Source organism: Nomascus leucogenys, chromosome 3 (assembly GCF_006542625.1).
Source record: "Nomascus leucogenys isolate Asia chromosome 3, Asia_NLE_v1, whole genome shotgun sequence".
NCBI classification, from domain to species: domain Eukaryota; kingdom Metazoa; phylum Chordata; class Mammalia; order Primates; family Hylobatidae; genus Nomascus; species Nomascus leucogenys.
In genome coordinates this window covers 40581547-40595507 of record NC_044383.1, presented here as the reverse complement: position 1 = coordinate 40595507, position 13961 = coordinate 40581547, and the positions used below count along the sequence as shown (strand labels likewise).

The 13961-nt window shown below is 37.5% G+C and overlaps 1 protein-coding gene across 3 annotated transcripts in view; it reads left to right on the top strand.

The window, feature by feature from the left end:
• EXOC6 (exocyst complex component 6) overlaps nucleotides 1–13961 on the top strand; it is a 217077-nt gene that overhangs the window by 156911 nt on the left and 46205 nt on the right. For all 3 annotated transcript variants that reach the window (XM_030809250.1, XM_030809251.1, XM_030809252.1), the window contains exon 20: nucleotides 10830–10903. In XM_030809250.1, the coding sequence (XP_030665110.1) occupies nucleotides 10830–10903 (74 nt within the window). The remainder of the gene's footprint in view (nucleotides 1–10829; nucleotides 10904–13961) is intronic.

Here is a 13961-nt window from a genome sequence, read left to right as displayed (position 1 = left end):
ATTTTTCTGATGATGAAGAAGGATTAGCATTGACCCATCTATGTGCTCATTTGTTTTTTGAAACAATGTGTTGATGCTCTTTTTTTTTTGGTATTCCTCGTGACGGGTGACACACATACCTGTGAGTTAAATTAGCTTGAGCTAAAATTTCAGTCTGTAATTATGAAACAGAAGTTTTTCCCATGTTAAGTCAACTTCTTTATAGGAAGATTCATTTGTGCAAATGTTTAAAGAGAACGTATTATATGTTTGTTATATACTGAGAAATCAAAGACAAATCAAACTTCAAAGATTTCATAGTCTGGCTGGGTAGGAGACAGATACATAGCTGTAATAGAGCATAATTAATTATCTGTAGAATATATATTATGTGTAGAGAGGGGGCAATTAATTCTGTATGCCATGGGATTGAGAAGATTGACTATGACAGAAGTGAAATTTGAGCTGGGTCTTAAGGGATGGATAAGATTTCACCAAAAGCAGGGAAGGGTATTCTTAATAGAGGGAATGAGGTAGGCAAAAGCACTGTGATGAGACAATGTTTAGGGAATCTTCAATCACATGTGGATGGACTATAAAATGGAGCTTTTTAATTAGGATCATGACTCGATTAAATCTGTGTCATAGAATGTTAACTCTAGTGTCATTTGGAAATTTGTACTGGAATGAGGGAGACACTGAAAGCAGGAAGACTTATTAAAAGACTACTGAACTTTTTCATGTGAAATATAAAAAAAGCTTAACCTTCACCAGTGGGAATGGAGAGTATGGATTCCAGGCATTTTGGAGGAGGGAATACATAAAAAGAGTGAATGAGTAAAGGTACAATTTGATATGATTTAACCATCCAGGATGGATAGTTTAATTAAATTCAACATAGAAGATCTGAAATTGCAGGTATCTTATAGAGTGCTATGCTCATAATAAAAGGTCTACAGATGTTTATTTATTGAATAAATTAACAAAGTAACAAATCAGGAACTCTCCGTAACCAACACTGGTCTCTTCTAGAGTTCTACCTTTGTTGTCAGAAAGTTAAGACCCAGCTGATACTGCTGTATTTCAACTCAAGACCATTTAACTGCTTGATCTAAACAAAACTAATCATTATTTCTTTCATAAAAATTCTTCACATATTCGATGACTGAAGAATGACCTTTTAACTTTATCTTTCTGAGCTAAGTAGTTATTTTTTAAAATGTTTCCTTGTAGGGTATTTTCACATGCCTTTTTGTACATTTTCTTTGGATCTTTTCCTGTTTTTCTACTTTTTTAACCTATACTTGGTCCAAGTGGATACAATGTCTAAGTTCAGGAATATAGAATTATATGAACTTATATAGAACTTTTCTTTTTTAGATTGCTTTCAGATCAGTCTTAAGATGGTCTGAGTACATGTCAGGAAGTTGAGACCTTGCTTCCAGTCCTGGCTCTGCCTCTAACTTGAGCAAGTTGACTTGGACAAACCCTTCAACCATCAAGAGGCTTAAATTTTTCCCATAACGCATGGAATTTGGAATTGATAAATTTTTCAAGACAACATCCTGGTTCTAAGATTCAAAGGCAGTTAAATGTTAAGACATTGAAGAGTGTGGGGCTTTGAAGTCATATGTTAATTATGTCTTCATATCTATTATGTGCATGGCATTGAGGGAATACTGTGGTAAGCAAAACAGAAAAAGTCTTTACCCTCTTGGAGTTTAAGTCCAATGGGGAAACAGTCATTAAATAACTTCATTAATAAATATGACTGTAAATTGTTAAACTTTGTAAAAGTATATGGTATGAGAATACTAGGTAGGATCTATGTATAAATGTAGAGGTTAACTTTTGGTTAATTTGACCATAACCATAATAGTAGTATAACCGCATATTTGGAGACAGTCAGGAAGATAACCAGGAATACATACTTGGAAATTGCAAAAATAGCTCCATCTGAAAGCTACATTGAACCTTTGATCTTAGTATGAATTTTGTATAAGTTCAAGATAAATGTCTTCTTATTTGGAGGAGCATTTGCCAAGGTATGAGAATGATGTTCTGAATCAGTGTATGTACTTTGTTTTATATTTATTAAATACTTATTATATATTGGGTACCAATATAGATACCTTATAGATATAACCATATAGAAGAAAAGATTAATATGTCCTCTAAACAAGTTCTTACAAAGGTGTCACAGAAATTCTTCATATTACTAACAAAATGCAGACTATTTCCAAAGCATCGGCAATCAGAAAGACCTATTCTATATTTGAAGTATCCAGAGTAGGTCTAGAATACATTTTTAAATTCATTCTACCCAAATATCTAAGTTAGGTTATCAGCTCCTAAAGGTTTAACATCTGAAATCTGTAGGTATTAGAAAAGGCATTAGGATAGCTCCAGATTAAAGAGTGCTGGCATCTGTTTCAGTGGTGAGTTATTGGAGAGTAGATAAGTTTCTTAATGTGAAAGCCTTGGTCTTTCTTAATTTTTGGATAAAAACTTAACCTGCTGGGCGCAATGGCTCATGCCTGTAATCCCAACACTTTGGGAGGCCAAGACTGGAGAATCGCTTGAGCCCAGGGGTTCGAGACCAGCCTGGGCAAAATAGGGAGATTTCATCTCCGCAAAAAAAATTAAAAATTAGTCAAATGTGGTGGTGCACATGTGTAGTCCCAGCCACTCAGGAGGCTGAGGTGAGAGAATTGCTTGAGCCTGGAAGGTCAAGGCTGCAGTGAGCCATGATCATGCCACTGTACTCCAGCCTGAGTGACAGAGTGAGACCCTATCTCAAAAACAAAACAAAACAAGAAAGCTTAGCCAAAAAAGAAAAAAAAAAGAATGCTGTTTATAGAGTTTTAGCGACTATGACCTCTAATTATAGCCTTGAAAAAGGCCTGTGCCCCATAATAAAAGTATTAAGGCAAAATCATCTGGATGGTAAGAGAATAATATTTCAGTGCCTTTTAAAAAAGTAAGCTGGATGCTGGTACACTGTTTGGATACCTGAATTTGTTCCTGGTTTGGATACCTGAATTTGATACCTAAGCTATCTGATGGAGGATACTTTGCCCAGGTTTAATTCCAAGAAATGGAGAAAACTAGATACTACTTTATATAAAAATGAGGTGATGAAGGTAGAGTAACAGTTGGTCCTCGAGGTTTGCATCCCACTGTTGTTGAACCACATATAACAGAAAATACATCTAAAAGCCAAGAATCCTAACTTTCCTGATTCCCAGGCATAAGTTCTTCACCACCAGAGAAACCACTAGATGGTGCTCTTAGTCATTCCTTTTAACGACACAGCTGGTTCACATGGGATACTTTATTTGCCTAATAACAAAATTTGTTAAACAAAACTTGAGTTCTTACTAGCTACTTTAATCTTCAGATCTAGATAGAAATGGAATTACAAGAAGTGTCTTCAAATAGAATGAATATTGGCATTCATATTCAGCCATTTATGTAGTTATTACAGAATTATTCCATTTTATATGCACCTGTGTGGTCATTTGCAGGCAAGATATTAAAACTTTAGCCTAGCCTCCTCCCCTTTCTTTCAATCTTTTGTCAAGGTTCTGGTGTGTTCCCTCTTATGACTCCATGGGCCCTTTTTCTCCCCCGCCCCCTTTACCCCCTGACAATTCTACCTACCCTGTGTGGATGTTTTCTATATCTACATTGTAAACAATCTACATTCTCTGCCTTACGGTAAAGATAACTGTCTGCCTAGAACAAGATTTTTAAAGGACTTCTGAGTTTAATTCCTTCTGAGTTTAATTTCAGGGTAGGTTTCATATTTTCCAGTTAAGATAAATACTTATGGCTTGACATCTTGGCAATTTTCCTTCGCCCCTCGTACCAAACCCTTTACATTTTGCATAGATCCTGAGGGGAAGGGCCTGTTTTCCTACTTAAAAAAATTTTTTTGTTATATATACAAATAACTCATGTTTTGCCTACAGGTAGTCTTTGTTCTCTTAAAACTTCATAGATTGCCAGCTGGGCGCAATGGCTCACACCTGTAATCCCAGCACTTTGGGAGGCCGAGGTGGGTGGATCACCTGAGGTCAGGAGTTCGAGACCAGCCTGGCCAACATGACGAAACCCCGTCTCTATTAAAAATACAAAAAAAAATAGCTGGGTGTGGTGGCACATGCCTATAATCCCAGCTACTCTGGAGGCTGAGGCAGCAGAATTGCTTGAACCCAGGACATGGAGGTTGCAGTGAGCCGAGATCACACCACTGCACTCCAGGCTGTGCAGCAGAGCGAGACTCCGTCTCAAAATAAAAAAACCACAAAAACCCAACTTCATAGATTGCCAATTTGGAAGATAGTTTTGTTATAATCACAGCTTACCCTGCATACATTATTTTTTGTTCCCAGTTTCATCTAAATTGATTCAAACTAGTCTTCTTCTAAGTTAGGCTGATATAGCAGAGTTTTACTCTATTGTTATAATATACCTTCCCAATAAGGTCAGACACCTCCTTCTCTAATCTAAGAATATTTGAAAACTTGGAATCAGGCCGGGTGTGGTGGCTCACGCCTGTAATTCAGCACTTTGGGAGGCCAAGGTGGGCGGATCACCTGAGGTCAGGAGTTTGAGACTAGCCTGGGCAGCATGGTGAAACCCCTTCTCTACTAAAAATACAAAATTAGCAGGGCCTGGTGGCGCATGCCTGTAATCAAAGCTACTCAGGAGGCTGAGGCAGGAGAATCTCACTTGAACCTGGGAGGTAGAGGTTTGCAGTGAGCCAAAATTGTGTCATTGCACTCCAGCCTGGGCAACAGAGGGGGACTCCATCTCAAAAAAAAAAAGAAAAGAAAACTTGAAATTATTTATTATTGTTGCAGAAAACAAGAGGAAATGAATATCCTGAAGTTATTTTGTTTATTAAAAAGGAAATAGTCAAATTGGAGGCATTAAGAGAAAAAAACAAAGATTTGGAATCTCTTAAAAAAGAACGCTTTATAGTCTGGAAATGATTTTTACATATCTTATTGGGAAACCAGGATCAATGTGTGTTTTTTAAAAATACCCTTAAAGGCATGGCTAAATGACAAAAACAAAGACACCATAATGGGGGGAAGTGGGCATTATTGTTTTTAAAATTTTAAACATAGTCCAAGGGAGGAGAATTAGGAATCCCCAAAATATGACAAATTATATACAAAATGAGAATCTGGATGAGCCAAAAAGTAATTTGACAATAGTACTTCAAGAGATTTTAAAAATTAGTCATCAAATTCTTTAAAAATTTAAAAGATTAAAATTGACCCCATGAATTATTGGCACCATAGACAATAATAGTAGAAATGATTTGTATTACTATTTATTCATTCAACACACATTTATTGACTGTTTCCTAGGTGTCAGGCATGGTATATGTAACTACTTCCCAGGAGCTTCTTGTTTAGTGGAAGAGCTCATGATTTAGTTTTAATTGAAGAAACTATTAGGAGTATTCTCACCCACCCTTAATTACTTTTATATAAATACACTAAGTGTATGCAGTTATTTTCTTGATTTGCACTGTTAAATAAATACATATGGCTAGGAAATTTAAATTAAGCTGGATGCAGTGCCTCACACCTGTAATCTCAGCACTTTGAGAGGCCAGGGCAGGAGGACTGCTTGAGGCCAGGAGTTTGAGACTGGCCTAGGCAACATAGTCCCCGTCTCTACAGAAAATAAAAAAAATTAACCAGACATGATGGCACCTGTAGTCCCAGCTACTCATGAGGCTGAGAGGGGAGGATTGCTTGAGCCCAGAAGGTTGAGGGAGGCTGCAGTGAACTGTGATGGCACCATGGCACTCCAGTCTGGGCAACAGAGTGAGACCCTGTCTCAAAAAAAATTAAATAAAACCGAAAATTAAGTTTAGCATGGATATTACATTTCATTATTGCAGAACATTCTCTTGGACAGCATCATTCTAAATCTAATCAACAAGCTAGATAATATATCAATATCCAATACTGGATGACATTCCTTAGAATTTATTCATTTATGGTTCTGTTTTTCTTCTTTCAGTTAAGAAACTTTCATTGAATACTCATTATGAGTCAGGCATTGTGCTAGGTGATAAGAATGTAGAAGTGAAAGTACTGTCCCTGCTCTCAGGGAGTTAATGGTTTAGTGGGAAGACCCAGACAGATAAACAATTACAAGGCAGCAAAGTGAGTGCTGAAGTTAGGCTGTGCACAGGAAGTTGCAGTGAGAACAGAGAAAGGACATAACCCAACCTGCAGGGATAATGGAAGTCTTCCCAAGGAAGACGATGATTGAAGGATAAATAAGAGTTTACCCAGATGGAAAATAAGAAGAGGAAGGATGCTGTAGGCAGAGGGATCAAAGCATCATGGAAAGAGAGTGGTATATGCATGGAAGTACAGGTAGTTTGGTGTGGTATAGAAACTAAGGTGCCCCTAGGGAAATGATGAGATGAGGCTGGCAGATAGACAAAGGCTAGATTGCGAAGGACCTTAGCCTTGTTTTATTTTAAGATGATGGGGAACTATTGAAGGATGTTAAACTGCGAGGTGGCACAAGTCACATCTATGTAAATCCTACTGGAAGAAGTGGATGGAGAGATTGCACCAGAAGCAGGGAGATCAGATAGGGTGTGTTTTAGTAATCCAAGCAAGAAATGATGATAGTTTGTACTAAGGTAGAAACAAATTCAGACTCAAGAGATATTTTGGGAAGTAGAAACAACAGGATTGACTGCATTTGAGTTTTAAAGAAATAAAGGGAAAAATACGAAGCTGTGAATCAGTAGCATATAATTACGAATGTCCTCTGTGCCAAATGATTATCAGATCACTAAATTGCCTTCTACCCCTAAAAAAATTTGAGAAAAAGTCCTGAGTGTTATAATCTAGTGAATTTCACTTCCATATTGGTTAGATTCTTATGAGAGATGTGATAAAAGATGAGAGACTGAATACTTAGTCAGATTCTGGACTAACGGAGTAAATGCCAGGAAACCTGAATTAGTTATATAATCCCGGGCAAGTCACTTTCCTTTTAATTTTTCTGCCCTATAAAATGAAGGACTCAGCTGGGTGTGGTGGCTCACGCCTGTAATCACAGCACTTTGGGAGACCGAGGCAGATCACTGGAGGTCAGAAGTTTGAGACCAGCCTGGCCAACATGGTGAAACGCTCTCTCTACTAAAAATACAAAAATTAGCCGGGCGTGGTGGCATACATCTGTAATCCCAGCTACTTGGGAGGCTGAGGCATGAGAAACGCTTGAACTTGGGGAGAAGGAGGTTGTAGTGAGCCAAGATTGCGCTACTGTACTCCAGCCTGGGTGACAAAGCAAGACTCCGTCTCAAAAAAAAAAAAAAAAAAAAGGGACTTGGCAACTTTTAAACTGAGTCCTTAGGGGACTGTTGGACGTGTTTCAAAGAGGTTGTGTCTCTTTCAGTTGCAAGATTTTCTGATCCATCATCTGCATGCCCTATGTACTCAAGTAAGTTATTGTGATGCTCAGAGCAGATGGTGTGTGAGAAAGTGCTTAGTAAACTATAAAGTGGTATATAAATTTATAGTTTCATTAATTTTGACATTGAGCTGTTTGGTTTACTGCCAAGCCATTGGGGCTTAAACGATAGTATCTTAAACAGGAACCTAGGGAGAAGAAAAATTATTTTAAGATTATTTTTAATGTAGAAAAATTCGGAGCATTAAGTAGAAAATAACTATATGTCTAATTGAAATTGAGCTTATTTTTGTGCCTGATAAAATGAGTCTCCCTGCATCATAGAAAGTCTTTATTTATGAGTATATGTGTATCTATCCATGGTGATGGTAGAAGCTATGGTAACATTTACAGCCTTGGTTGAGAACCACTAGGGATTTATGGTAAACTGTTACAGACAGTAGCCTGTCTGTAACAGTTTTTTTTTGTGACCAAAAAAAAAAGGCCAATAAAATGCTGGATAGTCTTAAGTATTTTTTTTAAGACAAGATCTTGCTTTGTCACCCAGGCTGGATGGAGTGCAGTGGTACGATCATGGTTCACTGCAGCCTCAACCTCCTGGGCTTAAGCAATCCTCCTGCCCCAGTCTCCCCAGTAGGTGGAACTACTACAGGTGCATGCCACCATGCCTGGCTAATTTTAATTTTTTTTTGTAGAGATGGGGTCTTGCCATGTTGCCCAGGCTGGTCTTAAACTCCTGGCTTCAAGCAGTCCTCCAGCCTTGGCCTCCCAAAATGCTAGGATTTATAGGCATGAGCCACCATGCCCAGCCAAAAAAAGAATTTTTTTAAAGTTAGAAAACACCTTTACTTTTAACACCTTTTATGATTATAATATAAAAGGCTAACATAAAATAATATATTTTACAATGTAATATAAAAGGTATAATTTTGCTTATCGTTTTTCAGTTAAGATGTAATGATACTAGAGAAAGGCAACTCAGCTACCTAAGGCATAGTAGGGGGTAATGGCGATACCACTGTATGAAAGTATACCACTTATTGTATAACAAGACAGTGATATGAATAAATTGTACTAAATACTGAAAAGTGTGGCTAGATTTGGTCACTAAATTTTGGTTTTCTAGAAAAAAGGGGTCTGAGAATGGTGAATTTAATCACTTATCTAATGACCATAAACTAGCAGAGAACCAAGACCAAAGGGGGAAAAGTGGTGCATCTCTGAGTAACCAAAAGGTTACTCATTCTCAAAAGGTACATACGCTCAAAGGAATGTGTATAAAAACTATTAACCTTACTAGTAGGAGAGGCCCTTGCTTAGGTTGTATTTGCTCTTACTTTAGACATAATTCTAGTAATTGATTAGCTGGCTTACCTGCTCAAGAAGAGTAAAGATAAAGTTAGTAAGAGAGATGAGGGAGAGAGTAGGGAGTAAGAATTCATGTTAAAACTACCAGGGAGAAGGCAGAAAAATTAGAAAAGCTAGACACAAGAACTCAAATAGCACAGCTTTTTAATAGAACAAAAAAACAGCTCTTACTTCCATTATAGCCCCTGGGAATTTTACTTTATAGAACAAAATGTATTCTTAATGGTGACCCAGAGCATTATGATACATTTTAGAATTTTGTAAAATATGCTTAACATTAAAGAAAAATTCTGATGCTTAAAGCAAAAATTATACAACAGCAACATTCCCCAGAGATGCCAGATAAATTAAGCTGTGCAAATTTTCATTTATTTATTGTTTTTAATTGTTGATTTTGAGCCTTTCTAAACTATATTTCACACAGAATACCCTAAATTTAAGAATTGCTTTTGTTATTCCAAGAACTATATAGGCTGAAATTTTAAATAGCTTCCAAAATTCTAGCTCAGATAAATTCACAAATGGAACATCTATAATGTTCTCTAAAAAAATCAGAATATCCAGCACTTTGGGAGGCCAAGACAGGGGTGTTGCTTTAGGCCAGGAGTTCAAGCCCAGCCTGTGCCACATAGCAATACCCTATCTCTATCAAAAAAAAAAAACCCCAAAAAACAAAAAAACATTAGCCAAGTGTGGAGATGCATGCCTGTAGTAGTCCCAGCTACTTGGGAGGCTGATTGCTTCAGCCCAGGAGTTCGAGGTTGCAGTGAGTTATAATCATGCCACTGCAGCCTGGATGACAGATCGAGACCCTGTCTCTTAAAAAAAAAAAAAAAAAAAAAAAAAGAAGAAGAAGAAGAAGAAGAAAAGAAAATTAGAAATTAATGGGGTGGGAAAATGATTACCAGCATTCTTATCAGAGAAGCTTCCATGTAAAATGACAGGGTCTTTTTTATGAGCCAAGTGTTTTAAGTTTTTAAAATAACTAATATTGGAATTGTCTTTAGTTTAATTAAATAAGCTATGTTAGTAGTATTAAAAATTTTAAACCACAAAAAATTATTCAAGGAATCTGTGGAAATTTTAAAAATTCTCGTTGAGATTTTTTTTTAGTTGAGGCATGAATCCTTTCTAAAAAAATCACTGGCTGAGCGCGGTGGCTCACACCTGTAATCCTAGCACTTCGGGAGGTCGAGGCAGGTGGATTGCCTGAGCTCAGGAGTTCGAGACCAGCCTGGGCAACATGGTGAAACCCCATCTCTACTAAAATACAAAAAAAATTAGCCGGCCGTGGCGGCATGCACCTGTAGTCCCAGCTACTCAGGGGGCTGAGATAGGAGAATCACTTGAACCTGGGAGGCAGAGGTTGCAGTGAGCTGAGATGGCGCCACTGCACTCCAGCCTGGGCGACAGAATGAGACTCCATCTCAAAAAAAATAAAAATAAAAATAAATAAAAATAATTAAAAGGCATGAACAGACATTCCTGCATCATCCTGATTTTTCTACCTAGAACATTTTACTATTGTCTGCATGTAAAGTTGACTTCTTACCTTGGTGTCTGTCTTTTATTGCTATTAGCTAGAGGTGGGATTTTTTAATAGCACCTATTCTGTAGCAAAGCAAATGTTTCAAAATATGTTGACAGCCATGGAATTGGTATCATTTTTAAATGCTTCTACAATCGTTCACCTAAGGCTAAAAAGAGTCAGAAAGCTTTACTTGATTGAAGTACGTTACTGTTAAATTTTAGTAAGAAAACCCTCCTAAATTTATTGTGATTAGGATTACAGTGATTAAATGGTGATTAGAAATTTAAAATTATTAAAACACTTGAGGTAATGGATGTGGAGAACTTTCTCAGTAGTGGAAATTGAAGGTTATAAATAATCTTCATTTGAAATGATTATGTGTAAATATTCTAATGCATTTATAATGAGTAGAAATTAATTTATCAGTTAAACTCTTGTATATTTTGCGATCTTGTTTTTATTCTTTTTTTTTTCTTTCTTTTAATAGTGTTTGCCAGCTCTGAGCCTGTGCCAGGATTCCAGGGGGATACCCTGCAGCTAGCATTCATTGACCTCAGACAAGTAAGATGTAATAATGTACTTCCCATTTGTTGCCCTCTAACTCTTGCCCCTCCCCTTACTTTTTTTTTTTATTAATGCTACAGGAATGCCTGTTTGCCTTGAAACAACCTATCTTAAGGAAAATGCTTCCTTGATAACTATGTATTTGGCAGGTCTCTTTGAACCTGTAATGCATTCAGTACCTCAACTTCATAGAGCATTCTCATCAGTGAATATTCAATTTATTTAGTAGTCATTACCTGCTAAGCAAATTACTAAATCACAACTTTGTAGCTTGGTATAATGACACTTGATGTTCAAATTATTTCTTAATAATCTCGTGGTCATATATGAAAATTGGTGGTATTAACATTAATGTCAGGACCCAAGTTAAATGTAAATTATTACAACCTAGAAAGTAACCCCTTGCATAAAATTTTTTCAATGGTAAAGAATGCTATTTTATAAATTTTCTGTTGGTCCCAGAAAGAAGGATAAAATAAGTTTTAAAAATGTAATGAGACATTTACACAATTCTTTTCTGGCCACAATACTCTAAGTGTAGTAACAAATACGGTCATTTAAAAACTCTATTCATTTTGCTACTCTGACATCTCTATTGTCATTTTATTTATTTCCTTCCCTTTTTCCACCTCTTTTTTTTAATTCTTTTCCTCCTCTTTTCTCTTCCTCTTTTTGTCGTTTTTAATTCCTATTATTAAGTAGCTTAATAAAGCTGGGGAGTCACAAGGGGGTCGTAGTAGGAAAGGAGGATCCAAGTTAGAGGGCTCAGGAGTGCTAGAATAGACAGTAGGAGTGACTGTGGCCTTTGCAAGAAGAACCATATGGAGATTGAATTAAAACAAAGCCACTGTGGTATCAATCTATTAATGGTTCCCATTCCCTTTAGGGGATAGAGATGAGGCTTCATCATTGGTATGAACAGACTCTACCACAGTGATGTTTGGAGCAGGACCAATTTGAGCAGTTAAGAAACTCTGACTTCAGTAAATGTTTGAGAATATAGATAATTCCAACCCAGTGTTTCCTAAATACTTATTGTCTATTATATATTCATTATTTGCAGAGGAAAGATGTGGTTGAAATAAATGTAAAAGTAATATAAGAAATAGTTTTATCCTGATGGAGCTTAAACATGCTTTAGAGAAGCAAAACATAAACTGGTTAGGAATCCTTATAAGACAATGAGTCGCCGGCTGGGCTGTTATCCCAGCACTTTGGGAGGCTGAGGCGGGTGGATCACAAGGTCAGGAGATCGAGATCATCTTGGCTAACACGGTGAAACCCCGTCTCTACTAAAAATACAAAAAATTAGCCGAGCATGGTGGCACGTGCCTGTAGTCCCAGCTACTGGGGAGGCTGAGGCAGGAGAATCCCTAGACCATGGCAGGTGGAGTTTGCAGTGAGCCGAGATCGTGCCACTGCACTCCAGCCTGGGCAACAGAGCGAGACTCCGTCTCAAAAAAAAAAGACAACGAGTCATGTGGAAAGAATTGGTACATCTTCAAGTCAGGTTTAGAAGGAGACTGAAAAAGCCATTCATATCTCCAAATTATGTCTGTAAAGTATGGTATATATAAAATATATTCATATGTACTTTTGTTTGCAATCAGTGCTCAGATATTACGTCAAACAAGGAACACTGTTATAGGTGACCTAGATCTGTAGATGATTAACCTTGCTGAGTTGGGAAAGATAGTAGAAAGTGAAGAAGGTGGTCTTTATTAGGTCATTTGACTATTTAAAAAACCGTCTTCTCTTTATCAAAGAATAAAAAAAAGTTTGTTTTTTGAAATCTTTAAATTATCACTGGCTAAGTAAATGACTATTATTTTACAGTCACCTGTGATCCTATATTTATTCGTTTATTTATTTATGAGACAGAGTCTCACTCTGTTGCCCAGGCTGGAGTGCAGTGGCATGGTCTCAGCTCACTGCAGCTCTGCCTCCAGGGTTCAAGCAATTCTCCTGCTTTAGCCTCCTGAGTAGCTGGGACTACAGACGCGCACCACCACGCCTGGCTAATTTTTTTTTTTTGTATTTTTAGTAGAGACAGGGCTTTCCCATGTTCGCCAGGCTGGTCTCGAACTCCCGGCCTCAAGTGTTCTGCCTGCCTTGGCCTCCCAGAGTGCTAGGATTACAGGTATAAGCCACAGCGCCCAACCACCTGTGATCCTATTTTAATCAAGTGTTTTAAACCTGTGATATTTGACATACTTCCCCAAATTTCAGATTCTAAAATTCTTTTTGAACTCAAACTTTTGGATATTCTGGAAAGGGCCCCTGGAAGCTCAAGAGAGACATATTAGGGCTTATTCGATATAAGAAAATCATATGAGAAACACTGTCAAATAAGAAATGGTATTTAACTTGCTTTGAATTATATTTATACAAATATCTTATTCATGTATTCCAAAATTATATTGGATTCCTGAAATTCTGATGTCTTGATATATGTTATCAGTCATAATTATTATGTTATTACATGTCACAAAAATAACAAAATTCCCTTGTCAATTGGTGTCTTTTACCATGGCTATTTTCTTTTTTTTTTTGAGATGGAGTCTCACTCTTGTCACCAAAGCTGGGGTGCAGTGGCGCGATCTTGGCTCACTGCAAACTCTGCCTCCTAGGTTCAAGCAATTCTTCTGCCTCAGCCTCCCAAGTAGCTGGGACTACAGGTGTGTGCCACCAAGCCCAGCTAATTTTTTTTGTATTTTTAGTAGAGGTGGGGTTTCGCCAGGTTGGCCAGGCTGGTCTCAAACTCCTGACCTCAGGTGATTCACCTGCCTCGGCCTCCCAAAGTGTTGGGATTACAGGTGTGAGCCACTGCACTTAGCCTAACCATGGCTATTCTAAGTCTTTTGTCATCTACAGAATATTAATTGTTTTTCTTTGATTCTCCTCAAAAAGCAGTTTACATTTGGCTACAGTCCAAAATTTGCTTCTTGGCATACAGAGTTATATAATGGACTCTGGAGACTCAAAAGGGGGTGGGTGGGAGAAGGGATGAGGGATAAAACATATTGGGGGCTGGGCGTGGTGGCTCACGCCTGTA